We start from the raw sequence: 23,221 nt of genomic DNA, 5'->3' as shown, positions 1-23,221 counted from the left end.
TGAGTATCTACCGATACCGATATTTCCCGTTTTTTTTTTGTCGATCCCGATCTTCGGAAAATCACGTGATCGGCCCCGATCCCGATCACGTGATCGGATCGGGACATCCCTAGTATTTATCAATACGGAGTGTGTGTAGGACCCGTGTACGCACGGTTGATAAATCCCGATATTTCTGTGCGTACACACATTCTAAATTCCGTGCGTAGGAACGGATATAGAACACTTTCTACGCAACGTTGATAAATGAGGGCCCAGACATTTAGGTCGCTTTCACATATAGTTTTGGTGGACTCTGTGCGGTTCTGGTTGTGAAGTTGCAACATTGTTGCATTCTTCATTTGGTTCGCCTGCGTTCACATAGAAATCTGTGAGGCGCACCGAACCTTCTGAACAATGTCACGCGGTCGAAAAGGGCGCTCGGCTATTGGACAGTGGAAATGTGTGTGTGGCTGCGAGCCCGTGTGTGCGCGAGCGCGCGCGTGTGTGTGTCTGTGTGTGGACTGCGACTCGAGCCCTCCAGATCAGCGGAGGCGAGTTTTGACATGGCATTGATCCATTGTTCTATTGAAGCACATTACCACCATCCTCTCGCTAAACAACTTGTACCACTAGTACCACGTTGTTTTTATGAGTGCCCACAAGTAGCTGTTTTATTAATAATATAATAAGCTGCGTTTTTTCTTCCTTCTTCCCAAGATGCACAGATATATAGATATATAGATAGATAGATAGATAGATGCAGTGTGGTTGTTTTGCAGTGAATGAATGCTGCGAGCAGTGGTAAGGACCGGTAATAATAAGCACTTCCTATATTTGGTTCGCGTTTGGTTCGATGAAGCCGAACCGAGACCTACGTTTTCAGGCGGACCAGAGTTTGTGTGTTTGGTCCGCGAACCGAGTTCGACGTGCATTCACACAAACCCGAAAAACCGGACTATCGAATTCTGGTCCGATAATCCGGACCAAACAGCCCCTGTGTGAAAGCGACCTTAGTCTATCATCAAGTTCATATCCCGGCTATAGAAAACCAAGTTATGACTGCTGGGATAAACAGATATTAGCAGAGATTAGAGCTGCCGCGATAACCGCATTACCGCGGTATCGCTGTTGCATCACGGCCACCACAGAGTTAGGCTGAATACCGCATCACCGCTGTTTTTTATAATAATAATAAAGTAGCGCCCAGACGTTGGGCTTGCGGCTCTGCAGATATACCCTACTCGGTTCCAAGCGACCCTATTGGGTAGAAGTGGTACCAGAAAAGTCACGTGAAACACTGCAGACCACTGATTGGTCAGAAGAGAGACGCGTCACACGTTGGAGCCTCCTGCAGTGTCTGCACAAAAGCAGAAAGCCGCCATCTTTACTGCCTCGCTAAGGATGCATTTCATTCAGGATTTGTTTGCAACAGCACCAAGTGCAATAAACAAAAAAGGATGGATTCACTGTGTATTCTGCCTCATTTATTGATGAAACAAAACCGACATCAACCCAATTTACCACCAAGCAGAGAGTTTAGTGTCACAACAAGATCGCTGATGTGTTAAGCTTGTTGTTGTTAGCCTAATACTAACCCTAACGTCAGCAGATATACACGAGAGGTAACGTTAAACCCGGGTTGCTTGGTAGAATAGACACAATGAGAGGTAACGTTAGCTTTAGCAGAATAGACACAACGAGAGTCTGGTTAATGTTGTTATTGATTGATTGATTGATTGAAACTGTGTTAAACTCTGGCTTGCTGCAAGCCCTCGGACATAGCTATGCTCACGGAGCTTTCAGTGTACACAAGCGGCCCCGCCTGCATCCCCACACGGAGACAAACGGAGTAGTACCTGCAGTGGAAAAGGAACGAAGTACCAGGTACCTAAAGCGGGTTGAGTCGAGTAGGTACTATGCAGTGGAAAAGCGCCATTAGACTAGAGGCAGGCTATATGCTATAAAGAGTAGACTTAAAAAAAATAAATAAAAATGCTTTCAAACTTTTTTTTTGTGGTTATCGTCGCGGTACGAAATATTTCGCAAATTTGTGCGGTAAGGAAAAGATCAATACCGCGGCAGCTCTAGCAGAGATATCAATGCTTGTCACCACTTGTTTACTGTTGGGTTCTGAGGTTTGTGTGAGTTCTATTTCCATGGTAATTCTCCCAATATTAAATTGACTCATTTATACGGGCATACAGTTTATCAGGTAAAGTATATACATATAATCACCATATCCAGGGATGTATAGCATCTGTAATATGAATGTGAATGTAAACGCACCCTATGTCATTTTCCTTTGTCCCCTTGTCCCCATTTGTCACCCAGTGAAGTACTGTAGGGCTGGGTATTGTATGAAAATGTACTTTGACCATATTCACACGGTGGCCATTTTGATCTTATGTCATGCTCAGGATGGGATTCCTTTCCACCCAAGGTGGGAACAGGGTGGAAAGGAATCCCATCCTGAGCGTGACATAAGAGCAAAATGAACACTGTGTGAATATGGTCAATTAAGGTACCCATTGAATAAAATCAATACAACCTATTATTGAAAATGTTTGTGACAATAGCAATTTCAACCCTTTAATTGTAAAAAAAAGAAAATCACTACCAGTGTTATTGTGTCCAACTTGATTTGATTGACAAATGAACACGAAGCTCTCTGGGTGCATGTTGCCTTATAGGCCGTAAGGTGAAGCCTGTTATTGTTTCATCCCGTTCCCACCTTGGCGGACTACGCAATTTTCACTCTGGGTGAAAGATCTATTGGTGTAGATTTAGGAATAAAAAGTTCTCCATTTACAATCCTGCCCGTTTTGCACAATCATAATTTTAAAGTCGGGACTAGATCTTTCCTCGTGAACGGATACTTGGTCACAGACTCACCGCATAGTTATATTTGATGTAATTGGTGCGAGTTCTGTCACGTGTCTTGCGCTCGACCAATAGCAGCTCCCTTTGTTGCCAGGATACGGCCGTCAGGCGACAACTAATATGACATCCACAGAGTAACGTTACATTTCGACGAGTATAGAAGAGGACGAAAATGGACAAAAAACACCTTCTAAAGTTCGCAAAAAGGTTTCTAAACAATGTTGTATGTATCTCACGTCCGTTCAGAAAGAACGTGTACAAGATTTTACACAGACACGGTAGGATAGATATAGAAACTGCGTCGAACGGTGGCTTAACCTACCAGGCGAGAATCATACCATTGCGGAGACATACAAACATTGTTTAGAGATCGATTTTGCCAATGTTCTTGGAGATGCTGGTTTTCACGCTACTTGCGTTTTATTGACAAAACGCGCCTGGATACAGCTGAGAAACGGGCCACAACGTGTTCTGCAGCTCAAGATGTGGATACACTATTTGATGCTGTGCTGAGAGACAGTTTAGCTGTGTTTTTATAGTTACATAACTAGCATTCTAATTCTTTTCAGATACTGTATGCCATCTAGTTTTATTGTTTACAGTGATGTTTATGTAGCTCTGCTAGTTCATAGTGATGTTTAAAGTATGTTAGCTTTCAGAACCAATACTTGTGTTACCCTCACCTCTTCCTCCCCCCACACACACTAGGTCCTAGTGACTAGGACAATAGAGCTAGCATGCACCCCTGGGGGAGGGGGGAGGCTAACTAGATGGCATACAGTATCTGAAGAAAACTAGAATGCTAGTTATGTAAACTACCGTATAAAAACACAGCTAAACTGTCTCTCAGCACAGCATCAAATAGTCTATTTTCACATTAGTGTAGCTAGGCTTAGGTGTCATCAGCCCATGGCACCAATAATCAAGCACCAATAATCAAGAATCAAGAATCAAGAGGTTTATTTGTCACATACATACCAGGGCATACACATAATTATTGCACAAATTATCGATTGTGCAATAATACAATAATAAAATAAAATGCAATGTGTGTTCAGCACTATATACTATATAAGATTACTATATACAGTTCTAAAAAGTGTGCAGTGCAATACGATAATTTTAGCACCCTCATCCACCACCCAACCCCTCATCCACCACTACACTTCCCAGGCAACACTGATGTTAATCATCCTCACCAATGTCATCTGAGTCATCATCCCATGTAGCCCAGCCATGTGGCTGGTCGTTCATACTAATACAATTGTATCCCCCCCTCCCCCAGGGGTGCATGCTAGCTCTATTGTCCTAGTCACTAGGACCTAGTGTGTGTGGGGGGAGGAAGAGGTGAGGCTAACACATGTATTGGTTCTGAAAGCTAACATACTTTAATAATAATGCAGGACCTCTTTAGAGACGTCTTTATTCGGCATGCAACGACATAGGACATGCAATTGGCAGCACACACACACACATGCATTGTCTTTCTCAGGGTCGCCGATGCGATTGAGCTCTGCGCTTAACCCATCCCGTCGTCCTTCCCCCCAAGGGCAGCCGGGAGCAGACAGGGCGTCGGCGAGGTACCGTGCCCGGGGACCAATCCAAGTGCTCCTGCCCGTCTTTGTCAGGGACACGACAGCGTCAGCGATCTGTTGTGCATGTTTTTCCATTGGGTTTCTCTTATCGGGGAGGGGGGGACCCTTGCGAGTGTGACGGATCATACTGGGTCTGCGTTGTGTTTGATATTAAATGTGAATGTCCCGAGGGGGAGTCGAACAGGGGGCTCCCGCGTCCGCGGGCGACGACACAGGCTGCTGCACTAAGAAGTGAATTCACTCCTAACTACCGTACCTATGCGTCTGTTAACCCTGTTATGGGGAAGTGAGTTTAATTTACCAGCCCGCACTGCCACAGTCACTTGTCAACACACCTGTTTCCGTGACTGTGGACATACCCACGGGCTTCCCCGTTACACTCACCTCCCTAAACTCACGCCCCTCAGGACATCCGGGTCACTGGGCACCACTGTGACGGCTCATACTGGGTCTGCATTGTGTTTGATGTTAAATGAGAATGTCCCGAGGGGGAGTCGAACAGGGGGCTCCCGCGTCCGCGGGCAACGACACAGGCCGCTGCACTAAGAAGTGAATTCACTCCTAACTACCGTACCTATGCGTCTGTTAACCCTGTTATGGGGAAGTGAGTTTAATTTACCAGCCCGCACTGCCACAGTCACTCGTCAACACACCTGTTTCCGTGACTGTGGACATACCCACGGGGAGAACATGCAAACTCCACACAGAAAGGCCTGGGAGATACCCCACCTGGGTACCTGGCATCGCGGAAACCTGGTCCCCAAGCGGGAATCGAACCCTGGACCTTCTTGCTGTGAGGCGACACCACTACACCACCGTGCCGCGGTGCTTTAAACATCACTATGAACTAGCAGAGCTACATAAACAATAAAACTAGATGGCATACAGTATCTGAAGAAAACTAGAATGCTAGTTATGTAAACTATAAAAGCACAGCTAAACTGTCTCTCAGCACAGCATCAAATAGTGTATCCACATATTGAGCTGCAGAACACGTTGTGGCCCATTTCTCAGCTGTATCCTGACGCTTTTTGTCCATAAAACGCAAGTAGCGTGAAAACCAGCATCTCCAGGAACATTGGCAAAATCGATCTCTAAACAATGTGTTACAATGTGGGGTGGAGCGTGTGGGAGTGTTGGACCCAAACGCTGGACAGAGAGCGAGTAGAGAAACGAGGCAGGAGGCGACAGTGTCAATCAAGGAGCTTTACTTGGGACAATGCAACAAACAAAAACGAACTTCCAAAACACGAAACCAAAACCTCAGCAATGCTGGAAAAGGAGCTAAATGCACAGGAACAAACTCACAAGAATATATAGGATAAACAGGACACAGGGAGCTTCACGAATGATACAGGATATGAGTACAGCCGGGACCGCAAAACACAGGGGTAACGAGCAGCACGACAGAATGAAACAGGGTAATGACGCAACACGGAAGAGAGGGAGACGCACACACCTAAAACACAAGGAACGACAACACGACAGAGAGCAGGTTAATGATCACAGACAGGGCAAGACACGAAAGGGAAAACACAAGCAGCGACAGTACAGGCAGATGTCCACTGGATGGGGGTAGAGGACGGTTCAAAAGGAGTCTTTGGATGGACATGAGGGGCAGATTGTCACACAATGTTTGTATGTCTCCGCAATGGTATAATTCTTGCCTGGTAGGTTAAGCCACTGTTCGACGCAGTTTCTATATCTATCCCTGTGTCTGTGTAAAATCTTGTACACGTTCTTTCTGAACGGACGTGAGATGCATATAACATTGTTTAGAAACCTTTTTGCGAACTTTAGAAGGTGTTTTTTGTCCATTTTCGTCCTCTTCTGTACTCGTCAAGATGTAACGTTACTCTGTGGATGTTATTTTTTGTCGCCCGACGGCCGTCTCCTGGCAACAAAGAGTGCTGCTATTGGTCGAGTGCAAGACACGTGACAGAACCAATTACATCAAATATAACTATGCAGTGACCAAGTATCCGTTCGCGAGGAAAGATCTAGTCCCGACTTTAAAATTATGATTGTGCAAAACGGGCAGGATTGTAAATGGAGACCTTTTTATTCCTAAATCTACACCAATAGATATTTCACCCAAAGTGAAAATTGCGTAGTTCCCCGAGGTGGGACGAGAATCATTTTCTAGCCACTTCTCAGGCTTCACCTTATGGCCTATTATAGCTATTGCCTTGGAGCCAGAAGGCCCGCCCTCATCAGCAAGTAGTTTTAGTACCTGTACCAACAAGTGTTGAAAGTATTCTTCCGGTATCGTTATCAAATGCTAAGTGCCAGTATCACATTTTTCAAACAATACCCAGTCCTAGAAGTCTTGAAGAGATATTTCACTTTAGTAGAACTTGTCAAGTTTCAGCAGTGGTCGCTAGCTAACTTGTAGATAGAGGCAAGACTGCTGAATGTTCTACTAAAGTATGTTCTACAACTGAAATATCTCTTTAACATGACATAATGATGTTCACTGCCTTGTACTGAGTGACTGAAGGTAGACGTGTTACTCTGCAGAATGAAGGTACCATAGGGTGTGTCATGCTGGGACCGTCCTGTACATATGCCACCTTCCAGATGGTGGAGTAAGTAGTATAATTCATTCACTCACACTCACACTCACACTCACATGCACGCATGCACATACAGACACAGACACACACAACAACACGGTAAATATAAAGTACTAATTGATCACAGGAAAAAAGGTACATAATGTATGTTATGTTATAGCCATAAGTATTATATGTCTGGTGTAAGTAATATATAATTACATTTCGTATCGACAAAACACTGCGACCGGGAGTCGAACCAACAATGATTGTGGTCGGAGTTAAGCTCAAACCAGTCATTTGAACGTGTCAGGTAGGGTCCATAGTTACAATCTAGCAACATTGAGATATAAGGTGATAACGTAGGCACACACACACACACACACACACACACACACACACACACACACACACACACACACACACACACACACACACACACACACACACACACACACACACACACACACACACTCACGCGTACAAACATACACACACATATACACTCAACATTATACAAACTGAGTGACTTTATAGGTTCACATCTGACCTTTGGCCCCTCTTCTTGGTCTGTCTCAGCGAGAAGATCGGTCTGACCCTTAGCATTCCCATCATTTCCGCCGGGAGCTTCGGCCTGTCGTGTGACTTAAAGGCCAAACTGACTCGCATCCTGCCCCCGGCCCACAAGATCTCTGAGTTCCTAATCCACTTCATGAACACAAACAACACCTTCAAGACCCACTGGGAGCACGTGTACGTCTACAGGAAGAGCAACAACACCGCCAACTCAGAGGACTGCTTCTGGTGAGGACAGTCAGGACACATTATAGTCTGGCAAGCCATCTTGCATTATCAATGATCTATTATTCTTATTCTTCTCATGCTTTTATTTTTTGATAAAAATAGTATTGAGAACGGAACATTGTAATGACGATGTCATAATGGCCATTGGGCCATCGGAAGCTGAATATGGGGATGCAACACAAGGCCACAGACATGGCAGGTGAGGGTGTAGTGACACAAAGCCAGGGAACAGTTTGCCAAAATAACAATATTTATTTACAAAAACACAGCAACACAGAGAGCAAGGAGGACTACCAGTGGCACCAAATCAATACACAAAAAGGAAAAGGAACCCCCCCCCCCTTTACAGGCGTCAAGCACCCAAAGTACAGGTGGTGGTGCTCACTCTAAGCTGGTGTCTCTAACCTAAGGTCACCTACGTGATGCAAAATGTAGACCCCAGGGTATCTTCCTGTCCTCAATTGTCCCTGTGTGCGAAAACAAAATGTTATTATACAAGAAAGATAATCACCATAGGCTGGGTGAACAATGAACAAAAACAAATACCAAGGTTGGGGTTAAACAGAAATGTACACAAAAGATAATGACCACTAAACACAACACAATGAATCAGAGCTCTGTCACCAGCTCTACACCATAACGTATCCAAAAGCCACAGCTCTATAAAACACAAAACACTAAAGACACAGTTCTACAATAAAGATGAACACAAAAGATATTTCCTTTTTTTTTATCCACTTTTTCTCCTTATTTTTCTATTTTTCTCCTATCCCAATTTCACCTCGCCAATTCTCCCTTCAATTCTCCCCTCCCCTGTCTCGAACGTTGCTAGACTATGCCTCCCACTGGTCGGCTGCAGTGAGGACCAAGCCTTGTATCACGTGTCCCCTCCAGTACACGAGGAGGCAGCTGTCGCATTTTTCACCTGTACAGCGAGATCTCTCAGTGGCGAGGAGTAACGTGTGGGAGGCTCACGCTGCCCCCGTTACTTCCTGATTCTGCTGTACAGGCGCACCAACCGACCTGTAGGAGTCGCTGTCCACAACGTCCAATCCCCACCCACCAGCTTTCTCACCCCTAACACTGCCAATTGTGTTAGTATGAACGACCAGCCAAGCTGGTAGCAACGCAGAGAGCTGGGCTCGAACCCAGCATATCCTGCGTTAGTGGCGAGTGCCTTGCCCACTGCGCCACTTAGCCGCCCACAAAATATATTTCCTAAACTAACAGTGCAAAGTACCAGAGCGCAAAGTACGAGAGCTTTCACCAGGGCCCTATTCCCCGTACCTGGTTCAACTAAGTCGATCAAAAGTCCCATTATCCAGATTCAATTAACCCGATGTTTGAATCCAGGCTTTCCCTGTTCCTCGAACGCTGATTCAGTCTCGTTAATTCGAACCAGACTTGATACTCAGGATAATTGCGCGCGGCAGCCTCACCTGAAAAGACAGCAGGTGTCGATCGCAGAAATCCTGATTTTCTAACGGCATTGATTGATTGATTGATTTAAAACTTTATTAACAGATTGCAGAATGGGTACAATACAGTACGGCTCAATAGCCTCGCCGACAAGTTAAATGCATATCTATAGGCTAATTTTAAGTCCCTCATTACCCCAATCAATCAGATTATATTTCTTTAAATGTGCCTGCTGGCAGTAGGCTTAATGGAATGAATAATCGAATGAGATCTTGCTAGCGAAAATAATTAGTTCAACTCTTTCAGAATAAGTAGATACCAACAAGCCCAAAGAGTATCTAATTGATACGAAATAATAGATACTTATGAGGATATCTGTACTGTATGCACTCGGCTTAGGTATCATGTACTTTATATATAAATACATGGTTCACAAAGTTTTCAAGGCGCGACCCCCGAAATAACGTGTCAGAGAGGCTTGGAGGGAGACTATACAGTTTCACTATTAATCAGGTTTTAATCTGTTTCGGACATCATCCATACATGCATTGAATTGATTAACCTTTGGTTTATACCAGTGACACCTCATGTTCATCATCAGATAACAGTGATTGAACAGATAAATGCATTTTCTCAAATTAATTCATAAAAACGTCAAAGGCTCAATCAATTTCTCAAATCTGTCAAACAGCGCATCTCATCAGACATTTTAATCCCAGTTACAATATCACAATAATGTGTGAGTGACAGTGATACAATTCAACAATCCACAGATTCAGATTCCTCATAATTAATATCCACAGTCCACGCATAAAGACGCTTCAATTTATGCTTGAATGAAACACAATCCGGGCGCTCCGTTAAGCAAATACATCAACAGCGAAGAATATGAAACTAATCAGAGCCCGATAGATTTCATTCATTAAAAATATCCCTGCGGGATTCACATTTGCAATGCTCCGCATTATTAAAATAACCACATAGTGTGTAGAGCTTTTCTTTCTCTTCTCTTTCTCTCTATCTATCTCTCTCAATTCAATTCAATTCAAATGGGCTTTATTGACATGGGAAACATACGTTTACATTGCCAAAGCCAAACAAAACAAAACAAAACAATCAAACAGAGAAATCAGAAGTAATCAGTACAGTACAGAAGGAATTTATTTGTGTGATTGACAGTCTTTATGGTGGTTGTATTCCATTGGATGTCCTTTTCTTGTCACAGCAGCTCACATCTTGCTGCTGTGTTTGCACATTGTTGTATTTCACCCAGTAGCTATGGGAGTTTTGAATTATTTTCCATGTTTTCAAAGTCTCTTTGGGTGTTTGCAATTTGTGGGAATTATATGTCTCTGATGTCTTGGTATAGTGGGCAGGGCCCTATTCCCCATACCTGGTTCAACTAAGTCGATCAAGAGTCCCATTATCCAGATTCAGTTAACCCGATGTTTGAAGCCGGGATTTTCCTGTTCCTGGAACGCTGATTCAGTCTCGTTAACTCGAGCCAGACTTGAGACTCTGGATAAGTGCGCGCGGCCGCTTCAGTTGAAAAGACAGCAGGTGTAGATCGCAGAAATCCTGATCTTCTAACGGCATTGATTGATTGATTGTTTTACAGATTGCAGGCGGCTCAATAGCCTTGCCGACAAGTTAAATGTATAATCTATAGGCTAATTTTAAATCCCTCATTACCCCAATCAATCAGATTATATTTCTTTAAACGTTCCTGCTGGCAGTAGGTTTATGCATTGAATAATCAAATGAGATCTTGCTAGCGAAAATAATTAATTCAACTGTTTCAGAATAAGGATACGGCTCTCTTATCCATTGATTGATGTATGGTGGATTTTTTATTTATCTGTACTGCGGTGTGACGGTTTGTCCTTTTGACTTTCACGCAGACGACCGGGGTTCGAATCCTAGTCTTTTCCTTCTTTTTGCAATGTAGGAATAATTCAATTTGGTGCACGTTGAGAGCTATATAAAGAATGACATCCTCAATGCATGTAGATTTATAATATTTTAACTTAAAACTAGGCTACCTTTGCGTATAATCATTAATATTATATTCCAAAAAATTATATTGGAAACACAGGGTTTCGAACACCGGTCGCCCAGTTGCCAGGATTGAGCACTACCGCTGCGCCACTGTGCCAGATGGGATAAATTCATTGTTTATACATTAATGAACGAGAGACCCGTGTTTAGAATATTCTTTATTTTGAATGAAGTTTTATCTCTTTATTCTCATTCATTAATGTGACGTCAACGGCTCATTCAAGTTCTCAAATCCGTCAAACAGCGCATCTCATCAGACATTTTAATCCCAGTTACAATATCACACAAAATCCACAATCCACGCATAGACACTTCAATTTTATGCTTGAATGAAACAAAATCCAGGCGCTCCTCTCCTTCCTCGCTCCTCATCCACAGCGGAGAATATGAAGGGAATCCGAGCCGAACGAGCGATAGGTTTCAATCATTAAGGATATCCCCGCATAATGTGTACATCGCACCTAGCGAGCGCCACGGTATATATAACGTGCATTATTTAGGACAAAGTGAATTTAGTATCAGCATTTTGGGTCTATTTTACATTTCAAAAGCCCCCTCTGGAAGAATGGAGCACAAAAACGTAATTCAGAATGGTATAATGCAGATCGTAGACTGTGGGAATAATTTCAGGAAACGAGCTGTCACTTCTTTGCGGGGGCGTGGCTATGGTTCATCCGGCTAACTTGAACTTAACCCTGCTCTCGACCAGGCTCAAACTTTTTGATCTGTTGTCATGGTGATTTAGACAATCCAGCTTCGGGGAATGGGAAAGTCCGGCTTAAGTCAGACTTGACCGAAAGTTATCCGGCTAACTCAGTTATCCAGGTACGGGGAACGGGGCCCAGGTTGTTAAGAAGTGTAGCTTGGTTTCCACCTCTTCTTGTGTGCAGTGGGTGCACAGTCTGTCTTCTCTTGGGAGCCAGGTCTGCCTATGGCGGCCTTTCTCGACGGCTAGGCTGTGCTCGCTGAGTCTGTACCTAGTCAATGATCTTCTTAGTTTTGGGTCAGTCACAGTGCTCAGGTATTCTGCCACTGTGTACTCTCTGTTTAGGGCCAAATAGCATTTAAATTTGCTCTGGTTTTGGGTTGATTCTTTCCAATGTGTCAGATAGTTTTCTTTTTGGTTTCTTATAATTTGGTTTAGTCCAGTGTGGTTTCTGTCTGGTGGCTCTGCTTTTGTTTGTGAGCAGAGTCCCAGGACCAACTGGCTGAGCAGGCATATCTCTAGGGTCTCTATGTAGGTGAGGGCTTTGTTATGGAGTGTGTCTGGGTCGCTTTCTTTTAGGTGATTATAGCATTTAACTCTTATGCCCCCCTAACGATTTTGCAGAGTTGTCACCTTAGTCTTAGTGCATGAAAAGATTGCATCACGTTCAAGGTCATAAAAAACTTAATTTGTAATATTTCGTTCCAATTCTTTTTTTATGAATACCACTATGAACCTAACTCAACATATCTATCAAAGATTCCAAATATTTCCGTTTGTAGGGTTATGGTTAGGGTTAGGGTTAGGGTTGGGGTTAGGGTTAGGTTAGGGGACTGTTGAGCAAGTGTTGGGGTGGGCACGGGCACAGGGATGAGATTTTACCTTCTCCTAATCTTTCTGTCTGGGTAACCCTAACCCTAACCCTAACCCTAATGGCAAGAAATAAACCACTATGGACGGTTTGAAAGCTAATATTGTTAACTTTTGTGTTAGAGGGTTTCAAAATCTAATCTTTTCAAATTCTGTGAATATATGGAAAATAAGCAAACGGACACAATTTCATGACATAATAATCAACACAGCCATCAAAATATAGGCAAAAAACACAAAATAGTCGCTAAGGGGGCAATAGAGTTAAATGCTCTTTTTTGGATTTTGATAATTAGTGGGTATCTTCCTAGTTCTGCTCTGCATGCATTATTTGGTGTTTTCCGTTGGGTGCGGAGAATGGATTTGTCCCATTTAGTGAAGTCTTGGTTTGCAAGTGGGTCCCAGATTTTGCAACCATACAGGGAAATGGGTTCTATGACGGAGTCTAATATTTTTAGCCAGATTTTGATTGGAATGTCTAGCTTGATGTTCCTTTTGATAGCATAAAAAGCCCTTCTTGCTTTGTCTCTCAGGTCGTTCACAGCTTGGTTGAAGTTCCCTGTAGCACTGATGTTTAGGCAGAGATAGGTGTAGTTTTTTGTGTGTTCTAGGGCAATTGTGTCTAGGAGGAATTTGTGTTTGTGTTATTGTAGGCTGGGCCTTTTTTGGAATATCATAACTTTCGTTTTGGTTAGATTTACTGTCAGTGCCCATGTCTGGGAGAATTTGTGCAGAAGATCAAGGTGCTGCTGTAGCCCTTCTTTTGTTGGAGACATCAGTACCAGGTCATCTGCAAACAGTAGGCATTTGACTTCTGTGTTTGTTAGGGGGATGCCAGGTGCTGCAGTTTGTTCCAATGTTTTTGCCAGTTCATTGATGTATATGTTGAAGAGGGTTGGACTCAAACTTCACCCCTGTCTAACCCCGCGGCTTTGAGGAAAGAAGTCTGTGTGTTTTTCCTCAACCCTCACAGCACATGTGTTGTTGGTGTACATTGACTTTATGAGGTTGTAGGTTTTCCCTCCAATGCCACTTTCTAACAATTTGTACAGCAGACCCTCATGCCAAATTGAGTCAAATGCTTTTTGGAAGTCAACGAAACAGGAGTATACTTTGCTTTTATTTTTATTTATTTGGTTGTCGATTATGGTGCTGAGGGTGAGAATGTAGTCTGTTGCAGTGGCGGCTGGCCACTAGGGGCGCTCGGGCGCCGCCCCCCCTGGTTAACCCTGGTTAAAAGAGAGAAGAATAAGAAATATTTCTTTTTGTTTTTTGTTTTATAGCCCTATAAATAATATAAACATGTTTAAAATTAATAATATTTACTCATTTTAAGTATGTTTGTGTTTCCAATGCACAATATAACGTTAATATATCAAATATAAATAATCGTTTTCCTGAACAGGAAGTGACTCACTGTCTGATAGAGAATACGTTCCGTTACCGTAGCCGCATTTCTCCTAGCCGTATTTCTCTCGGGCTAGACGCAATAGCGCTTTGAGTGCGCGTGCACGCCGTGCACTGTTTCATCGCTGTATCCGTTGCAGCCAATCAGTGCGTAACGCGCTGTGCGTTGAAATATGATGTATTATGATGGAACACGGGGCGCGTTTTGAAGCGGTCTAAGCAGCAGCGTCTATAATTTCCGTAGCCGCATTTCTCGGAGACGCTCTCTGATTGGCCGACGTCAGTTTTTTCCGTAGCCGCATTTCGCGGAGACGCTCTCTCTGATTGGCCAACGCCAGAGTCTGGTTAGTTACAGTAGATAGTCTCTCTATGCTGTTGTGTTGTTGTGATGCAGCTATTTGTCTTAGAGTGTGACGGCAAGTTCTTTCGACGGTTAAGCTTAGGCACTCTTTCAAAGTTGGTTACGGTTAGAGTTTGTCTTAGAGCATGGCGATAGAACGCAAGGTAGTTTGCAGGCTGTTCGACGCGGAAATGGACAAAGACACAGCTCTTCACTCACACAGTACTTGTTGGCTAACAACAAGCTATATATGGATGCAGTGTGGACATGCATGGACAATGGACATCAACACAGTCTGGACAGTGGAGTGGATATACTTTATCAAGCCCTTCTGCCTGCTGCCAACTTAACAACAAGGTATAGTTGCGATATCTCTCTCTCTCTCGCTCTCTCTCTCTCTCTCTCTCTCTCTCTCTCTCTCTCTCTCTCTCGCTCTCTCTCTCTCTCTCTCTCTCTCTCTCTCTCTCTCTCTCTCTCTCTCTCTCTCTCTCTCTCTCGCTCGCTCTCTCTCTCTCTCTCGCTCGCTCTCTCTCTCTCGCGCGCTCTCTCTCTCTCTCTCTCTCTCTCTCTCTCTCTCTCTCTCTCTCTCTCTCTCTCTCTCTCTCTCTCTCTCTCTCTCTCACTCTCTCCTCACTCTCTCTCTCACTCTCTCTCTGATTGTGTAGGGCATATTGGCTGCATTTGACTGACTGTGATCATAATATTGATTGATGGCAATGGTGATAGTTGTACCTAATTAAATATTCGCCAATGCGTGGTACATGTTTGCAAACTGTTTGGTATAGCGCCCCCCATGGAGAAGAATGTACGGGCCGCCACTGGTCTGTTGTACGGTGATTTGGTATGAAGCCAATCTGTGATTTGCTCAGGGCATTGTTGTTTGTGAGGAAATGTATGACTCTGTGGTTGACGATCATACAGAGGATTTTTCCAAGGTTGCTGTTGACACAGATCCCACAGATCCCTTTTTGTGGAGTGGTGTTATGACTCGAGTCCTTGGTTCCAAATATTGGGGAAGATCCCGGAGCTAAGGACAATGTTAAGGAGTTTTAGTATAGCCAATTGGAATTTGGAGTCTGTGAATTTGATCATTTCATTTAGGGTACCATCCGCTCCACAGGCCTTCTTGGTTTTAAGTGATTTTATGTTGTCCTGTAGTTCTTGTAGTGTAATTGCAGAGTCTAGCAGGTTCTGGTAGTCTTTTATGGTTGACTCTAGGCTTTGTTTTTGCTGTTAATTATTTTGTATTGGGCTAAAGAGATTGGAGAAGTGGTTTACCCATACGTCTCCGTTTTGGATGGGTAGCTCCTTGTGGTGTTGTTTGTTTAGTTTGTTCCAGTTTTCCCAGAAGTTTGTTTTGATGGATTCCTCTATATCCTGTAGCTGGTTTCTAACGTGTTGGTCCCTTTTTTTCAGACTTTTGTAGTGTTTCAGTGTTTCACTGTATTGAAGACGTGTGTTCTGGTTGTCTGGGTCTCTGTGTTTTTGGTTTGATAGGTTCCTTAATTTCATCCTGAGATTTTTACAATCATTATCATACCATTTGTCATGCATATTTTTATTTTTCTCTCTCTCTCGCTCTCTCTCTCTCTCTCTCTCTCTCTCTCTCTCTCTCTCTCTCTCTCTCTCTCTCTCTCTCTCTCTCATTACATAATCACTGTGTAATGTATGCACTTGCTATTACCATACTGTAGGTACATCAATGCTTTGGAAGCTCCTTCGGCCGAGTTTGCCTCCCAGACAAGCAGGGAGATGCTGCGAAGCGAAGAGGAGCTGAAGGAGCACCTCCTGGGGTCCAACAGACACAGTAACAGTAGGTGTCTAACCTCCTGCTCCGTTTCTCTCTCTCTCTCTCTCTCTCTCTCTCTCTCTCTCTCTCTCTCTCTCTCTCTCTCTCTCTCTCTCTCTCTGTGTCTCTCTCTGTGTCTCTCTCTCTCTCCCTCTCTCTCTTCTACTGCTTACTGCTGTTAGGATCGTGAAGTACTTTGTAAACATTGTTTTTGAAAGTGTTTTAGAATAATTTGGTGTTGCTGTTGTTGTTAATGATGATTAGGGTTGGGTTTCCCAACCGGATTTGATAACGACTAAATTGGGGGATAAAAAAAAAATATATATATATATATATATTATTATAATTATTTTATTTTATTAATCGATAATCGCTCATTCAAATGAAGATCGATTCAGAATCGGCAAATCAATTTTTTAACCCAGCCCTAATGATGATGCTGATGCTGATTATTGTTATTATTGTGCTCTTTGTGCACATTGTGACCAAGTGTATTGTTTTTACACCTACAATCTGCTAGTTATTAAAGGGAATGTTCAGGTATTCTGTTAGAATCTGCTAGTTTTGACTTGTTTCAGGTACCAGAACTCTGGAGTGCAAACATTTAAAATGTCCTTAACTCAAGCGATTAATGATTTAATACACGTTTGTCCGCCAATCGAATAACGCCAACCACGTATATATATATGTTATTGGATCATTATTTATTTTATTTGCTATTTCCATTCATAAATCATCCTGGAAGGCTGTGGTACTGTGTGGCAATGTGTCTGAGATCACAAAGCTCCAATACCGCTGCCTGGTGGTATGCGGCCGATGTCGATCAACGTATGCTGTTGTACTAACGTATGTCGTTATTGACAATCAATTAATCAGAAACGACCCCCCCCCTTTCCTGCATGCATGATGGAACATAATATACCGATCATATGCATTTTAACTTTTAATTGTAGCGTGTATAGGGACGAAATGCCAATGGATTAAGTATAATATGCGTCGCCGCCTATTAACACTTTGGATGCCACTGGTGAACATTGTAAAACATGGTTGAATGCCAGCACCCACTTCAATGATAGCGTTGTGAACGCATAATCTATGTCTTAAATTATGACGGATTGTTTTTTAATCGGTTCATTTCCGTTTTATAGCATTTTGAAAAGCCCTAGTTTTCTTGAAAGTTTCAGGAAAATATAAAGATTCCGTGATAAACGGCATTTACTGGAATATTCTGGAATACACAAAAAACGTTGTCATTTTTCGGCCTATTTATGAATCGTTTTCAAATAAACGCTAGATTATCAATAGTATATGTGTACTTATGCACGCTAGAGAAGCGAACTGAAAAATCTATTCTCTCATTTCCTGATCAGCGCGCACACACACACATAGGGCAAACGCTGATATCTCTGTGAAAACAGATCAGATTATCCTAAAACTGGTAAAATAGATTCCTTACCTCAGATCAGATGTTCTCCAAAAAGATTATTCCAATTCCTGATCGCCATTCCAAATATCGATCGTGTTTATTGATTCAGCGCTGGGTACTGTAAATATGTATTCCATGCTGTTTTCCAGCTCGGCAATCACTTCGATCTCTTTGGATGGCTTTCCGGAAAAGTAAAATGAGGAAACTGGATCCCCCCCCCCATCAGTCTACCACAGGTCGGCGAAATTGGCCCGCCAGCAATAATATCTGGCCCCTCAGATTATTTAAAAAAAAAAAAAAAAAAAAATTTATTTTTTATTCCGACCAACTAGGCTAGGCTATATGTTAGCTATAATGTCCAAATAGAGAAACTACCACCACCTAAAGAATGCTTGTTATTATACTTTGTTTTATCCATGTTGAGAGTGAATAACAGGTAGGCAGCAAGGTGCAATGTAGCGCTTGCTCAACATGAAAAAAGTCGGTGGACAGCGCCTGGTGCTGAAATAACAAACAAGCAGTGTGGTGTGAAATTAAAACACCAGTTCAGTAAGTCATTCAAACTTTATCTTTACTTATATATGACTGATGGCACACACATGTGAACAGTAACAATGCAATTAAACTGAAGTCAAATCAGAGCAAAAAAAGCTGAATCTGCTTCAAGAAGATGCGCTACATTAGGTATATAAGGAATTACAACAAGACATTTATTAACAAAATAAAAAATACAATTAGGCTTTTAACCCTCTAAAGCCGGGCGCAACACTAGACATGTTTTGTAAAATAAAGACTTGCTTTATTGTATCGGAATCGATTGTCATCTAAAAATTGTGTGCATCTCTCAGAGAATGCGCGGATGTAAAGCATAGAATCTTGAAATATCTAGATTGGTTGTTTTCTCTGGACTGCATCTAATCCGCTGTATCTATCCATTTATCATATATCTATATCTGTCACTATAGCCAATGGAAATGCTAGAAATGGTCACGTGGACTGGGAGAACCAATGGAAAATTCCTATTGTTTCTCAATAGTCCAGTGCGCTCCACAGAAAGGGCTGTCAGATAGACGGGCTGGTTGCGCGTAATGTAAGATAGACCGATAAGAGAGAGGCGCTTGTTTCTGGTTTTATAATAAAATGGCAAAAAGACAAAGGTATAATGTTCAGTGCAAATGTGTATGTCGTTTACAGTTTATTATGCCACCTATGCAGCTAGTTTATTTTGTCCATTCTCTCAAACTTAATTGCCTACCCCTATTTTCCCAATGGAGCTCAGAGAGAGGTTGCTGCACTAGCGTGAGGCTAGATTGATGAAATATGAATTCAAATCGCAAAAAAAAGAAAACTACAAACAAACGCTATATAGCGTTGCTGGCATTCAACGGTCGGCATGAAATAACGACATATAGCGTCGCTGGCACTCAAAGTGTTAATAGCCTCCCAGGAATTACCCCAGACCACTTTAAAACCATACTCATATTCACCACGGTATAAAATGAGAATGTATGGATGGAAAAAATATTGCTTTTTCACATCTTGAACGATACTCGATGTCAAATGGGCCATAGTATTGCATATATAGCTATAATATTTAAATAGTTATAGCCCTGCAAACAAGGTGAGCGACTCCCACCGTTTACAGCGGTGACGGTAGCTACTACAGGATGAGGATAATACGTGGCGTCCAATGAGTTAAAGGGGCTTAGTTGGTGATCAATAGAGTAGACTTAAAAAAAAAGTCCCTTTAAACAAGTAAGAAAAGAGTACAATTTCAGTAAAGACTAATTAGTGGCTGGTCTCAGTATCTATGTATTACTTTGCATGTATTCTCATCTTGAAGATATCATGGTATTGGTAATTATTTGTAAAGTACACACTGTACTACAGACCTTCTTTTGTCCTGTTCCAGTTTTCATTATGTGTGGCACCCCTAATGACGTCATTGCACTCAAGAACAAATACGGAGAAAAGAACATTCACCAAGACATCCTGTTCATTCTTCTTGACGTCTATAAGTAAGCATGATTTTATCTTTCTGTACACATGGCGTTTTAATTAAGCTTTGACATAATTGCTTAGACAGTATGTGTTTCTAACAAAAAACATGCCATCATGCATGGTTTATTGACTATATTCACACGCCGGCCATTTTGCTCTCATGTCATGTTCAGGTTGGGATTGCTTTCCACACTGTTCCCACCTTTGGGAATAAGGTGCAAAGCTATCCAAATCTGAGCATGACATAAGAGCAAAATGCCGCCATGTGAAAATGGTCCATGGTAGAGCATATTTTGTCTGCAGTTGGTCTGAAGGCCTCTACATGCTACAGCAACTGCAACACAACATCGACAACGCAACAGTGTTGCAGACACTCTGCCTTTATGCTTCTGCAACATCGACGCGCAGCCTATGCAACATTGTACCCCGGATGTAGCTAGGTTCCCTAGATAGATGAAACTTCCCTTCTCAACCAACCCATTGATAACAAGCAGAAAAAGAAGCATCATAAATACTTCCGGTCGGGGGGTTTCAAAATAAAAGAGCGACGTCTAAAGCACCGGAAATGTAGTTTTCTGTTAACCTGAAGCTATGCCTGTAGCATGTAGCACGGAATACGTTTTGGGACGCGGATTTCAGTGTGCAGTAAAGGAATATATGATTAACCAATGGACATATCGATCTACCAGATGGCGATCGATAACTGGGAAATCCTTTTTGCAGTCCAACCGGTCACAGGTAAGATCGATTTGACGTTTATTTCAGCTTGGTCGGGCCTTGCTTTGATAGCCATCCACCCGGTCAGCGAATGAGGCTACTGAGGCTAATGCCGTTATTGGTAATCAATAATCAGAAACGACCCCTCTGGGTGGCGCCCTAGGCAATCGCCTATATCGCCTGTAGGAAGCTCCGCCCCTGACCAGGGCTATAGGATAACCACCGGTTAATTCGCGATTTTTTATTGGTTTGTCATGACAAACCAATTACATAATCCAACATATGTGTAAGAAACTAACATATTCCAGTTAACGGTATATATTTTTTAATGATTCGTTACAGCGAAATCAATACTTCCATTTGTATAAATTACATTAACTCGAGGATAGTATTCCTGCCTGCGGGACCAATATTATTCTATGACAGCCCCGCCCCCATTCACTAACCAACCAATCAATGCTACGCAACATCAACGCAACGGTTGTTCAGATTAGACTTGGGTGAGAGGTACGCAACATGCTCGCAACACAGTCTACAACACCCTCTGCAACATCTGCAACCATGTTGCGTTGAGGTCGCGCTGATGTTGTGTTGCAGTTGCGTTGCAGTTGCTGTAGCATGTAGAGCCCTTGAGTCACCAGTTTCTGTGTTTTGTGCTGTAAAACAAATTGCCCCACGAAGGACATAAACGTTTTTCTAATCTAATCTTTCTCCAGTCAGGAGTACTATGCCAACTCTACGTCCCGTCCGGGAATGAGTAACGTTCTGGTGGTCACTCTGCCACAGAGACACTATGACTTCTGGCCAGACCTGCCAGACAACGACACAGTGAGCAACACCAACTTCCTGTCTGTCTGTCCGTCTGTCTGTCTGTCTGTCTGTCTGTCTGTCTGTCTGTCTGTCTGTCTGTCTGTCTGTCAGCCTGTCTGTCAGCCTGTCTGTCTGTCTGTCTGTCTGTCTGTCTGTCTGTCTGTCTGTCTGTCTGTCTGTCTGTCTGTCTGTCTGTCTGTCTGTCTGTCTGTCTGTCTGTCTGTCTGTCTGTCTGTCTGTCTGTATGTCTGTCTGTCTGTCTGTCTGTCTGTCTGTCTGTCTGTCTGTCTGTCTCTCTATCTCTCCCTCTTTCTCTCCATAATCTCCCTATCTCTCTCATTCTATTTGCCTCTCTCTCTCTACCCCTCTTGCTCTCTGTCTATCTCTCTCATTCTCTCTCTATACCCTCTCTCTCTTTCTCTCTCTCTCTCTCTGAGCAGATAAATGATTATGTGGCTGGGTATCATGATGGCGTTCTGCTGTTTGGTAAGGTGTTGAGAGAGAGGAGGATGATGAATAGCTCTAACGTCACCACTATGCCCGCCGACGAGAACCCCTTCGGGAATGCGTTTTTCGAAGGTATGGTGATGGAAAATGATGATGGGAATGTTTTTATGAGATAATTTTCTCATAAATTTACACATAAAGTGTAGCAATGAATGTGTAGTTAAGGCATAATACAATTGATTATATTTATTTAATTTATTTATTTAGGTTGATGTTAACAAATCAGACAAATTACAAATGTGCATACACTTTATAACCACAAGAACTGAATACATGGGACGAAGGGACATTTATGCACATGTACTGGGACTGCCCACCAGTTAAGATATTTTGGAAAGAAGTGACCCAGCAATTATCAAATCTCTTGGATCTGGATATACCTGTACACCCCTCTGTATTACTGCTGAATGATGTCTTTGAACATGCAGTACCTCCACAGCTAAAGAGATTGGTTTTATCCGGTATCACAGTGGCTAAAAAGCTGATAGCATCACGATGGTTTCAACCGGAAAAAAATTGCCGGAAGGTCTGGACTCTTACATATCCACATTTTTGTGTCCTGGGTATGACGTAAAAAGACATCCGGCGAAGAGGCTTCGGCCCGGGGACCAGAATGAGGTTACCCCTTAGATCCGCTACCTCCAGGTCACTCCCTAGCCAAGAGTGTAGCACCTGAAAGGCTCCCCACCTGGGGTTACAGGTAGGTCAACGGCGGACCAGGAATGGGAAGGCGGAGGAACCAAGAACCTGCTGCCTTGCAGTGCCATTGGTTTGGCAAAGGCTAGAGATGGTGTCTCGACAAAAAATACTGGATTGGTAGTTCTGGGGGCCTGCCGACTCCTATCAGCCCCCTTTTGGAAATCATGAGTACAACCCAAACAAAAACCGCTACTGGTAAACGGAGAAATGTCTGCCCTAATCAAGACATTTGTTCTACCCGGTGGATTGAGTGTGAGAGAGCAGGCACCTTTGTACCGTCAACAAGTGACTGCTCTACCTTCTGGAAAGTGGGAACCTGGAATGTGAGGAGCCTGCGAACACCTGGAAAATTGGCGAATGTCCTACAAGAGATGGATACTATGGGGATAGATATATTGGGAATTGCTGAAACATTTTGGAGAGGTGAAGATGACTTTAGATACACCCTACCAACTGGACAATCATTTAGAATCATATCTTCGGGTGGAAAACAACATAGAAAAGGTGTAGCTTTTGCTTTGACTGAGAAAGCAGCAAAAAGCGTGGAAAGTTATCAAACGATATCGGAACGTATTAGCACCTTGAGAATGAAAGCAACACCAGCAAGTGTATGCATCACACAAGCATATGCACCAACTGGAGAAGCTGAGGATGAT

The 23,221-nt window shown here is 42.9% G+C and overlaps 1 protein-coding gene across 1 annotated transcript in view; it reads left to right on the top strand.

The window, feature by feature from the left end:
• Positions 1-23,221, top strand: part of gucy2ca (guanylate cyclase 2Ca) — a gene marked incomplete at both ends in the record, with an annotated part of 163,573 nt that overhangs the window by 22,210 nt on the left and 118,142 nt on the right. Inside the window, 5 exons of the mRNA XM_084329098.1 lie at positions 6,978-7,045; positions 7,592-7,816; positions 16,311-16,409; positions 21,266-21,377; positions 21,800-21,938. Coding sequence (XP_084185224.1) covers positions 6,978-7,045; positions 7,592-7,816; positions 16,311-16,409; positions 21,266-21,377; positions 21,800-21,938 — 643 coding nt within the window. The remainder of the gene's footprint in view (positions 1-6,977; positions 7,046-7,591; positions 7,817-16,310; positions 16,410-21,265; positions 21,378-21,799; positions 21,939-23,221) is intronic.

Source organism: Notolepis coatsorum (genome assembly GCF_963971535.1).
Source record: "Notolepis coatsorum genome assembly, chromosome: 14".
Classification (NCBI taxonomy): domain Eukaryota; kingdom Metazoa; phylum Chordata; class Actinopteri; order Aulopiformes; family Paralepididae; genus Notolepis; species Notolepis coatsorum.
The sequence above is the reverse complement of the archived record's forward strand: the minus strand, read 5'-3'. Positions and strand labels throughout refer to the sequence as shown.